Below are 12,410 nucleotides of genomic sequence, written 5' to 3'. Positions count from 1 at the left end.
CAGACTCAGTAACAACTGCAGCCAAGAGCTCTCTGCAGTAAGATGTGTTTCCTTGGCCATTCACCCACCAAGGCATGCTCTCTTTTAAACACAACATTGTGTATGATTTTTTTTAAAGCTCTATAAACCCATTTTATAGCTGACATCATAACGTCACCAGACTTCACCCCATAATGGGGATGCCATGCTTCTGGATGATGGGGACCGCCATGCCTCTGGGGGAAGTGGGCGGAGCTACATCCACCAAATATCTTCAGAAATAACCCCTCGCCTACTCATACAGTGAAGCAGTATTTATGCTGAGTGAAATAAGTCAGTCGGAGAAGGACAATCATCATATGGTTTCACTCATACAGGGAATGTAAGAAATAGTAGAAGGGACTATAAGGGAAAGGAGGGGAACTGAGTGGGAAAAATTAGAAGGAGACAAACCATGAGAGACTCCTAACTCTGGGGAACAAAGGGTTGTGGAAGGGGAGGTGGGTGGGGGGATGGGGTAGCTGGGTGACGGGCACTGAGGGGGGCACTTGATGGGATGAGCACTGCGTGTTATACTATAGGTTGGCAAATCGAACTTAAGTAAAAACAAATGGGGAAAAAAGGCAGTATTTTAGCAGCAGCGGGGGGTAGAGTTTCACATAGGTTTAGGGGGATCTTTTTAAGGGAAAGAAAAAATTCAGTTGCAATGGAAAAATAACAGGATTTTAGGAAATATTTTGATATGGATATGGTCTTACGTGGGCAGAATCACTCCCATTCTGAGGTCACCCCCAGCACCTTGGTGTCATCCGAATTTATTCCACATGTTCCTTAGATGTGGATGGTACTGAAAGCTATCTCTAGCACCTGCAGGCCCCATATAATACCATCAGTGGGTAGAGGAGAATGAAAGCACAGGGAACAAGGGCAAGTGTTGATTTATTTCCCTTTGAAAGAAAATCTAGCCCATCATTTGTCACCAGGATTCTTGCTATTACAATAAAATGTTGCCATTTTACCAAAATTTGCTTTTTTAAATTATCATTCCTATGAATGAAGGGAAGTTGAATCAGTGTCTTCACTTTTAAAGCTAACGTTGAGAGAGAGAGAGACAGAGAGAGACAGAGAGAGAGAGAAGTGGCAAAGCATCGGGGGTGAGAAGTGGCTGTTTTTCTGGGGGAAGCAAACAGAAGGGCCAAGGAGCAGGGCAAAAGAAGGAGCACAAAATTATACTTTGGTCACAATGACCTCCTCCCCTCCTTGTATTTATTTATTAGTGTTTTAAGTGTGGTTTCATTCTGTCATGCCCGTATTTCTGCAGTTTGGTTCTCCTGAGCACACACGAATGTCATTTCTGCACACTGCTCCCTGGGCAAGATCAAGATCTTGACAAAGGGCTCACCTATTTCTTCTTTGATGATCCGCTGGGCTATTCGATCAATGGTTCCCAGCTTGAGTGCAAACGTATCTAAGTAGTCACCTATGGCTGCAAACTCAAGAGGTCGACTCCTCAGCTTGTAGCCTCCGGTGACATGCTTGACGGACTCGCCCACTCTGGTCAGCAGCGCCATCCCTTGCTTCTTGTAGGCGTTCAGGTCCTAAAGGGTGACACATGAACAAGCAAACTCAAGGGGTCACTCGCTCCCACAGTCAGGACTCGGTAAGCCAACTCCTTCATGTGGTTTCCACTTGCAAGTAGAAGACTCCAAAAACCAGGTGCTGAGTTAGAGGACTGACCACCTACACAACAGTCCCCTCCCCTCGCCATCAGAAACATCTAACACACCCACCTGTGTGTTTATGGCCCAGACCCCTTTCACCAGAGCTGGACTCCTACCTTTCTAATCAAGTTCACTCACCTGAGCACCCTCTCCTTCAAACCCAACACTATTTCTAACATGATTTCTTGATGTCTCTGAGAAAAAAAAAAAAAGTCCCTTTCTCTCATACAAAATACCCTAAGTTATCTTTAGGAGCAAAATTCTAGAGTTGAAATTCATTCCATTCATTTATTTATATCCCAACCAAAGCCATATAAAGAAAGGAGGGAGAAGAGGGTGGGAAGCAGGAAACAGTGACAGAAAAAGCAGTGCAAGAAAACCCAAGCCAACGATGTGGTAAACAACAAAACACTTCATCCTGAATTTCTTGGTCAGGGCATACATGGGAAATATTTTGAGCTACAGAATCCATTATACCTAAATTTAAAATGCATATTAGTCTGCCAGTCAAATAAACTTCTTGTCATTAAACTCTAAGAGGAATCTACAGCATCTTCAGGTTGTCTTATATCACCTACTTGAATGGTGCCTTCAAAAGTGGTTCTACAGAAGATCGGGTGTCTGCTCCTTCTATCCACCCTCAATACAAACAGAATACTAACTCCTGGTCCTAGTAGTGCATGTCTACAGAGACATAAGGGTACACGGCACAAGGCCACTGCCTCCTGGTCACCTTGTCTGATTTAGGGATGGAGCAGAGAACAGGACCCATACCTAACACGGAGGTCGACAGCCCCCTCCCATTTGACAACCACAATCACAGGCTCCGTTCTCCACAGTGTCTGAAGTGTAGACTGTTCCTGATTTCACTTTTTTCTTGTTTCTGCATCCAAGGCCTCCACTTTGGCTCTCTCTTTTTTTAAAAAAAGATTTTATTTATTTACTCATGAGAGAGAGAGAAACAGAGAGCGAGAGAGAGGCAGAGACACAGGCAGAGAGAGAGAAGCAGACTCCACGTGGGGAGCCACGATGCAGGGCTCTATCCCAGGACCCCAGGATCACGACCTGAGCTGAAGGCAGATGCTCAACCCCGAGCCACCCACACGTCCCTTCACTTTGGCTCTTGGTTCCACTCTTTCCTGGCTACACCTCGCTTCCAAGCAAGGCCCCAGCCCCATTAACCATTCCCTCTCCTGTCTGTATCTTCAACTTCTAATCCTTCAGTGTGTAATGCTCGCCCATCTCCAAAAGAGCAGCAATTTCCTCCAGCTCTGCTCCTCTGTTTCTCTACTTCCTTTCAAAATCAGACTACCTGAGAGAATGTTCTGAAGATTCCATCTTCCCCTCTAGCCTCATATACCCTAGATAAAAAACATCCCGGCAGACACCTGGCTTTCACAGGATGGTAACTGGAGCCTTGCCATTCTTGGCATTGCTTCCACAGACATTTTTTGGAGTAGGGCTAGATCCAAATGGGCTCGTTGGACTGCAGGGAATCTATTTCAAGTAGAGGCTCAGAAGACAACCCCCAGTTAACCAAGTCAATGTACCGAATGAGGTTATTTAGTAGTGCTTATCTGACTGCTGCACTGCGTTGCGCCAAAGCTAAAAATATTGATCTGAACACAGGTGATACTGAGCATCCCCCCACCTCTCCCAGCATTACTGGCTTCTTCTTAAAGACACTTCTGGTTGGTGATAAGATCAGACTATCAGGAGAAAGAGGAATGCTTCTGCCTTCACTGTGATAGAACACATAAAGGGCTCACTTAAGAACAAAACCAAATTACTCAAGGTGTGTTAAAAGAGGGGGAATGAGGTGGAGGGAGATAGGGAGTTCTTGTGGTATCACACAGCACACGAGATGAAAAAGTTCGGGAGATTAGTTGTGAATATACTTGATGCTACTGAAATGTACGTTTTAAAATGGTTAAGATGATAAATTTTCTGTGTATTTTGCCATAATCTAAAGAAAAAGAGAAAAACAGGGTCATTTAGCACATTTAGTTCCGCAAGGAAAAGTGAAGTAGGGCTAGAATTTATTCTGTTTTAGAGTCAACACCCCAGCACTCACTCACGTGAAGTTGGATTGTGGTTAGGACACTGAAGGACTTTTTTTTTTTTTAAATTGTTTATCTGGTCCACATATAAATATCCGCCCCCACGCACACACTTCCTTTTTAATGTCTCCATAGATTCCTTTTGTTTCCCTTGCCTTCATAGATGTATCTTGCAAGAAGTTGCTGTGGCCAATCTCCATAGATTCTTTATGACCAAGGGCTCACATGTTCTCTCCCTGTGTCTCTCTGCTCAGTGAGGAGGACCCAGATGGAGCCACACCAGGACAACAACCAGAAAAGTGTGTGAGGCAGTGAGTTGCACAGCTGGAGAATCGGACAGATTTCACTCTGCTTAAGAACTGTATCTGAGGATCTGTTCCCCAGCAAATACTTATTTTGAAACAGAATAGGAGTCTGATGTGTGGGAGGATGGGCCACTGGGAAAAAAAGAAGATGAATAGGAATGTCCTCAAAGGGGCTAAAAAACATGCCAATGGTGGTTAAAAAAAAATACTAAAGGACTTTGCCATGAGATTTCCATTGTGTAGAGAATGGCACCTTTCTAAAATCTTTAACGTCAATTGATGTTATCTGAAATATTTTTCAATTATGCCATTTTGAAAAAGGAAACTGGGAAGTCCCTGAGCCTTACCACCCTTGCCAACATAGAACCAACCACCTGTGGCCTGAGTATGGAAATGTGATTCACAAAGGTAAACAGACATGGCTACAAGGAACTGGCATGAGAGTCTGAGATCCCATTTCTGCATTTAGGAGAGAGTGCCTCAGACTTCCTGCCAGTTCTGCCAAAAGGGAAGTGCACGCAGAAGCCACTGAATGACCAGCCTGGGTGTGAGCACACAGAATCTGGCAAGTGTGTGGGGCCCAAATATTTCCCTAGCAAATGCTTGGAAAATGCCCACCCAATAGGAATGTGGCTGTGGGCAAGTAACACTGAACTAGTCATGGTCAGGCAGTCTGATACAGAGGGGGACGTGTGGCCTCCAGAGCCAGAGACCCAAGCTCAAATCTTAGTGATGCTACTTGAACACATACCAACTCCTTGAACTTCAGTTTCCTCATCTGTAAAATGAGGTTATGAGTAATCCCTCACAGGGCTCTTGCGAAGAGCATCCTTACCAAACACTCACCAGATGTTCCTCTGCTCTGGGCCCATTGTAGGTCAAAATGGCCTCACCTAGTAATAATATGCTATGTCTTCACATTCTACTCCCAGTTCCAGGAAGTAAAAGAACTTGGTGAATGTAGACATAGGTACATTAGTTGCAAGGTACATAGCTGCAAGGGGGTGTTTCTCCTGAATTCTAACATGGAAATCATGCTGATGCAAATGGACACCAAAAAAAATAGAGCAATTTGATGACATCCACTATATCAGGCCATTCATGAAGGTAGTTCGTGAGAGATCAAAGCAGCTTTTTTTTTTTTAAGATTTTATTTATTTCTTCATGAGAGACACACACAGAGAGAGAGAGAGAGAGAGAGAGAGAGAGAGAGAGGCAGAGACACAGGCAGAGGGAGAAGCAGGCTCCATACAGGGAGACCAATGTGGAACTCAATCCCAGGTTTCCAGGATGACACCCTGGGCTGAAGGCAGTGCTAAACCGCTGAGCCACCCGGGCTGCCCCAAAGCAGCTTTTAAGAAAGAGCCCAAAGGGGACACCTGGGTGGCTCAGTGGTTGAGTGTCTGCTTTCTGCTCAGGGTGTGATCTGGGGTCCTGGGATCGAGTCCCACATTGGGCTCCCCATGGGGAGCTTGCTTCTCCCTCTTCCTATATCTCTGCCTCTCTTTCTGTTTCTCTCATGAATAAATAGATATTTTTTTAAAAATGAAAGAAAGAGGGACAGCCTGGGTGGCTCAGCGGTTTAGTGCCACTTTCAGTCCAGGGTGTGATCCTGGAGTCCCAGGATCAAGTCCCACATTGGGCTCCCTGCATAGAGCCTGCTTCTCCCTCTGCCTGTGTCTCTGCCCCTCTCTCTCTCTCTCTCTCTCTCTCTCTCTCTCTGGGTCTCTCATGAATAAAAAATTAAAAATCTTAAAAAAAAAAGAAAGAAGAGAAGAGAAAAAAAGAAAAGAAAGAGAAAAGAAAAGAAAAGGAAACGAAGGAAAGGAAACGAAAGGAAAGGAAAGAAAAGAAAAGAAAAAAGAAAAGAAAAAAGAAAAGAGCGAGCCAGCCCAAAGAATGCTAATTTGGGGGAGGGAGAAGAAAAATTCTGTTCTTACCTTAGCAGTAAGGAAAACATTAAAGTGTTCATTGAAAGAGAGCACAGGATGATCTGTAATTCTTTTTAGGAATTTATCCAAAGCTTTTCTTCTAGTCTCCACAAACTCTTCTGAAAACCGATCTACAACACCTTTCACCACAAACTTCTCAGGAAGCGGCTATGAAGACAGGAAGAAAAAATACTCAGAGTAATTGATAAGATAGTGGAAAGAAAAACCACAGATTAGCAAATAATTCCTATGACTCATGTGCCCAAGAACATACTCCTTGCTCGGTTGTGTCTTTACGTAGTCATCAGTATATGCCTTTCAGAAACATATAGATGGATTTACTCCATTTAAATCTGTCTATATGTTTCTTAGTTTTATAATGCAAGAAATAAAATGCTAGAGACTAGCCCCTGGATACAGAAAATAATCAGTCAATATTTATCTAGTAAATCCAACATTGATCCCTTTGGCAGCACATATACTAAAACTGGAACAACAGCATGACCCCTGCATAAAATGATGGTCAATCCAATAGTATATCCAATAGTATAGCTATCTGTACATTGCTTAATGCATAGGTGGTATATCGAGGAAGTCAGGACCAGAAAGACAGTCTAAGGATAGAAGGCAGACAACATCGACCAACAAAAATTTATTTATTCACATTCTACCCCCGGTTCCAGGAGTAAAAGGACCTGGTGAATGTAGACAAAAATACATAGGCAAATCCATGTATCTAAAAAAAAAACCTTTCCAAGCCAACCTTTTGTGTAGGTTTACACTCAAAAGTTCTTTAAAAATGTAATTTCCTTTGCTCCTCTTACTCAAACAAATTTCTCTGTAATATTTGCTTCAAGCCAATATTGTGGGCAATTTAAAACTACCTGGCTGCTAAGGGATCTTTGAGCTTTGATCTATTTCTGTAGTAGCTTGATTAAATGCTTGATTAAAAGGCCTTCCTTGTAACTACCACCACACACAGAGAGAGTATCTGCTATAGAGCATAATTTGAAATGTTTGAGTCATGAAATATTAAAAGAACATTTACATTAAAAATTGGGCAAATGACTGGTAGATGTTTTTCTAAAGAAGATCTACAAGTGGCCAACAAGCATGTGAAAGGAAATACAAATCAAAACCACATGAGATACCACTTCGTGCCCAAGAGGATGGTCATAATAAGGGAGGAAGGAAAAAAAAAAAAAAGGAAAACAAAGAAAAGAACAAGTAGTGGTGATGATGTGAAAAAAACGGAATAAACATTTAAGTCCACAACTTCCTTTGGCCCCATACTCGGGTAATAATGAGGTTTATTTCCTTTAAATTTTAAACCCTCAAGAGCATGCATGCACACACAAAAACAGACACAAGGACTTCGCCAACCCCAAAAAGTGGAATCCTAAGGTGTCTCGAGTGGGGAAATCAAGAAGCAATCCCAACTTTGAGCCCTTTCAAAGACTTGAAAAGTGGCAATATCAACAGCCCTGGAATGAAGCACTTGGAAGAGCTTTGGAAAGTCGGTATATTTTCCATCTCCAGAATAGAGACCATGGCTCCATGCCTCCAGGGTTTATCTTCCACTTCTTCCAAGCTGTCTACTTTGGTCAAGTTCTAAAATCTCCTGGTGCCACAGTTCCTTCATGTGTAAAAAAAATAGGTAACAATAGTGCCAGCCCCATAGGGTTGTTACGAGGATTAAATTAGCTACTAGGCTGAATGTGCTTCACACGATTCCTGCCACTGAGTAAGAACCAACAAAAGTCTGGGGGGTTCTTTGTTGTAGAAGGGGCAGCAGCTTCAGGGAAAGCCACGTTTGGTTAAATGTTGAAATGGTGGTAGTGTGCAGAGAAGAGGCGAAGAGCTAATGGGTTTTTGTTTTGTTTTCACCAGATCAGGAATTCTAGAGGGCATGGTGGAAAGGCTTGGAAATGCAGAAAGAGAGGGGAGCAGAGTCAGGAATAAAATTACAGAGGCACATGGAGATAAAACGTCCAACTTAGACGCCCAATGGAGCTTATGTCAAGGTGGAATATTGGAAATGCAGGACTGGGTCAGATGCATAGGGCCATCCAGGCCAATGTTCCAGCCCAGTCAAAAGAACCAGGGAATCTATCTTAATAGGGTATGGTTGTTCTTTGGGATAACTTCTTTATTCCGATCAGTTCTTTTCCTGTTCCCTTAGGCAGCCATTCTTCTATAACCCTACACGCAAACCCCCACCTTTCATGCCAAGCAGATTACCATCTCTCTAAAGTAGGAACCAGGTGTTAGGGAATCACATTAGTATTTCCTAACCATTCTGCTCCCTCCACAGAAATCCATCTCCCTTCCACTTCTCAGGCTCCTGTGGGCAACTACCTCCCCAACATACCAGAAAGCTGACTATCCTGTGTCTTTGACCCCTGAGTTCACTATCATGCATGTTTTGCCATCAACGATACCTTCTCTTCTCTGTACCTTCAATATTTCCTCCTCACCTGGTTCTCTGTTCCTGAGTCTGCAAAAATATGGTTGGTTCTCTTTCTACCCTAAAATAATAAACCCAACTGTCCCTTGATCTTATATCTTCTCCACTCTCCTCTGGGGCTCATTCAATCTTTTTGAAAGAATCATTGATCTTAACTTCCATTCCTTCCACTGACTTCTCAACCCCCAACCTTCCTCCACCCCAAAATAAAGTTGTCTTCAGTTCTGCCTTCAGTGCTTCATTTCTCCACCTTATCCATGCCCAGTACAGACCACTCTTTTAAGGATGATCGATGACTTCCTAATGACCAGATCCAGTGGATATTTTCTTGTTCTTATTTCACGAGTCCTGGTGAGCATGCTCTGGTTTGCTTATGCTGAATAGGTCTTGGGAGGAAAGCCTAATGAGCAAATAAGTGACTAGGTATGCCTCATTTAACATAACAGATAATCTCCTGCAATAGTTATGCATTCTTCAGGTTTAGTACATTGAACTTTACGTTTAATGAATCAGGGAAGCTTGCTATTTAAAGGAACCCTGGAGTGAATCTTTCTGCAAACAGAATTTCCTTCTAAGCATTATTATTCCCAAATGTACATGGCTTCGGAAATTTGTTTCTTCCTATTCCAAGCCTTAAAGGGGACACACCTACTGCCAGCATCACCTTTATAATTGCCTTCTGGTTTCTTTATGCAGAGGAATCTGGGTTGCTGATAAAATCAAGTGCCTCTTTGGACTGTAACTGAGCTATTGCAAGTGAAGAGATCAACACAGCTCCAAGCACATGGTGGATGTCACATACGTGCCATTTTTATTACCTTGTAAACACTGGGAACAGAAGGCAACAGAGGAGTGGACCAAAGGCTAGAATTTCCATACATCGTTTAGGCCAAAATGTTTTTTAAAAACCCTCTGGAATAAATACCATTTCACAACCACTAGGACAGCTATAAAAGAAAAAAAAAAAAGGAAGCAAGTATTTGGAGAAATTGGAACCCTTATACACGGCTGCTGAGAATGTAAAATGGTGCGGCCTCTGTGGAAAACAGCTTGGCGGCTCCTCAAAAAATTAAATGTAAAATTAGAATGTGGTCCAGGATTTCATTCCTTGGGATGCAGCCCAAATAATTGAAAGCAAGTGTTCAAACAAAAACTTGTACAATCAATGCTCAAGTAGCATTATTTATAATAGTTGGGTTGGGGAAAAGGGGAATGAGAAGTGACTGCTTAATGGGTATGCGATTCTTCTGTGGAGAATGAAAATATTCTGGAATTACATAGTTGTGGTGATTGTAAAACACTGTGAATCCACTAAAAGCCACTGAGCTGTACACTTCTTAAAATGATGAATTTTATGTTATACAAATTTTACATCAATTAAAAAAAAAAGCTGTGGTGATGGAAGCAAATGCCATAGAGGAGAGGAGACGCTGTGTTGCTGGCTTTGAAGATGGCAAAGGGGCCATGAGCCAAGGGATACGGGCAGCCTCTAGAAGCTGTAAAAGTCAAGGAACCAACTCCTCCCTGCAGCTTCTATAAGGAATGCAGCCCTGCCACCTTGATATTAATCCACTGATACCAATTCTGGACTTTTCACCTCCAGAACTATAAGGTAAAAGTGTGTTGTTTAAATCACTTTCTAAAAAACAAACAAAAAAACATTCACCTGGTACGGGGGTGAGGGAATGATAAGGATAGAGATGAAATAAGACAGGCCACTGGGGATAAGTGTTGAAACTGGGAGGTGAGTACATGAGGGTTCATTGCACTGAATCACTCTACTTTAGTATATTTGACATTTTCCATGATGAAAACGTTTTTTAAAAACCATACATGCATGTATATGTCGGAACCTACAAAAAAATCCTATTTGCAAAGCATTACAATAACCCATGAAATATTTTAAGGTTTAACCTTATAAAACATTTACTTTTGCATAGCACTTGATACTTTGGTACATACTTTTCATATGTATTCCATTTCACAATTGTTTCTAAGAAAATATCTTATAATCTGTGGAACAAAAGCATACTTCCTGCAGGTTGTCATACAAAGCTATTATTCCGGAGTGCAAAATCTGCACAAAGATTCCAATTGCTCAATCTTGGAATGATCCAACTTCCTCTTGTCCGTATTTAAATTGCTTCAATAAATATTAACCACAAATTACAATTAAACAAATATCCAGCAACACACCCACTACATGACAGAAAACAATTTTTCCTCTCCTTATCAAACAAACAGAAAATGTTGCTCCTACAGAAAAATAACTAAAGAGCATTAAGATTAAAAACCCTCTCTCCGGGGGATCCCTGGGTGGCGCAGCGGTTTGGCGCCTGCCTTTGGCCCAGGGCGCGATCCTGGAGTCCTGGGATCGAGTCCCGCATTGGGCTCCTGGCATGGAGCCTGCTTCTCCCTCCTCCTGTGTCTCTACCTCTGTGTGTGTGTGTGTGTCTATCATAAATAAATAAATAAATCTAAAAAAAAAAAGAAAAACCCTCTCTCCATAAAACCACCATCAAGCCTGGTTTAATTCAAAGTACTTTGAAAGTTCAACCAATGTTCAACCACTTATTAATTTACCTATGAGGTAAACTTTTTTTTAACAATACAAAAAAAAAAAGAGGAACCAACTAGAAAGTGAAGTTAGATTTTTTTACTGATTATTTTATATTAGTAAAAACAGCTGTTGCATTACAACTTTCTTATTAATTCCTATGAGTTTACCACTATCCAAAACAAACTGGGTATATAACAATACAAATGCATCCTTCCAACAAAGCTTCCTTCACAAAAATTGAAGCAAACTGTAATTTTCCAAGTGTAATCAAATACTACAAGAGTTTAATAAATGTATTTACTTTATCTCCGAAATCTATCTGTGCCCATCAAATCATGAAATATATATATTTTGTAAGTAGGCATGCCCCAGTAAAAGAAGTCATGTTAAAACTGATCTCTGGGCAAAAAAATAAAAAACAAGAACCATGTCATAATGAAGACTTTCTTGTGGCTCCAACTATTAGATGATAAAGTGAGTTGTCACTATGAGATGACAAATAAACACATCCAGCACACTTCTCATTGTAAGATGGCATTTTAAGAATACACGAGTAGTTCTGCTTTTCAAATTACAGAGTAATAGAGCAATATAAAAAGAAAAATATATATGCTGAGCATCAGGGAATATCAAAGTACTATTAACAGGCCAAAATCTGTTAAAGACACAAAGCAGAAAAGACTGAACTGAGAGTAAAGCCAAGCCATATTGACCATCTTGTGATTCTATCCAGGCAAAGGAAAGGTTGGCCTAGGAAGTAAAGGGCTGGGTTTCCCGAATACAGCCCCAGAAGCTGCCAAGTTCAGAGTCACAGGGACTGGAAACAGGCCCCAGGACAGCCAATGGGGAGAGGAAAATGAGAGAATCTTGGTCCCTTCCCGGAACCACAGGCTGGCTGGCTGTTCACCTACAATTTCACAGGGTTGCAAAGCAGCCCAGGTCAACGGAGCACTTAATCCCCACGTTCCTAACACAAGCAGCAGAATCTGAAAGCTCAGGAATGCTCACACATTTTTAACCACACCTGACTTAAGTTGGCAACAAACAAACAAAACAAAATAGGAACTCATTCTTCCAAACTTCCCAACAAATTCAGAAGACTCTAAAGTTCATTTTGAAAAATGAAACATGTGCCAACAGCTAGAGAAGCTGTGAAAACAGAGCATATTGACAGGTGGAGACAGAGATGGGAACCTGTGTGACCAGATGTTAAAATGTTCTGTAAAGTTACAGTAATTCAAATAGTGAAGGAGGGGCACCAGACCACAAAGAGTGATGAGCCAAAGGTTCGGAAGCAGTCCACAAATACTCAAGTCTAATGCATGATTTTTTCAGTCTGATGCACAAATGATGATTAAGATGATTGATGACTTTTAAGTGATTCTGG

At 41.7% G+C, this 12,410-nt stretch overlaps 1 protein-coding gene across 1 annotated transcript in view; it reads right to left on the bottom strand.

Annotated features, from left to right (window-relative positions):
* The window catches only part of SNX30 (sorting nexin family member 30), a 106,673-nt gene that overhangs the window by 31,934 nt on the left and 62,329 nt on the right, over positions 1 to 12,410 (bottom strand). The window contains 2 exon segments of the mRNA XM_072842372.1: positions 1,382 to 1,577; positions 6,006 to 6,164. Of these exon segments, the coding sequence (XP_072698473.1) occupies positions 1,382 to 1,577; positions 6,006 to 6,164 (355 nt within the window).

The sequence above is a fragment of the Canis lupus genome, chromosome 10 (genome assembly GCF_048164855.1).
Source record: "Canis lupus baileyi chromosome 10, mCanLup2.hap1, whole genome shotgun sequence".
Taxonomy (NCBI): Eukaryota; Metazoa; Chordata; class Mammalia; order Carnivora; family Canidae; genus Canis; species Canis lupus.
Note: the sequence above shows the minus strand (reverse complement) of the source record. Positions and strands in the feature narration are given on the sequence as shown.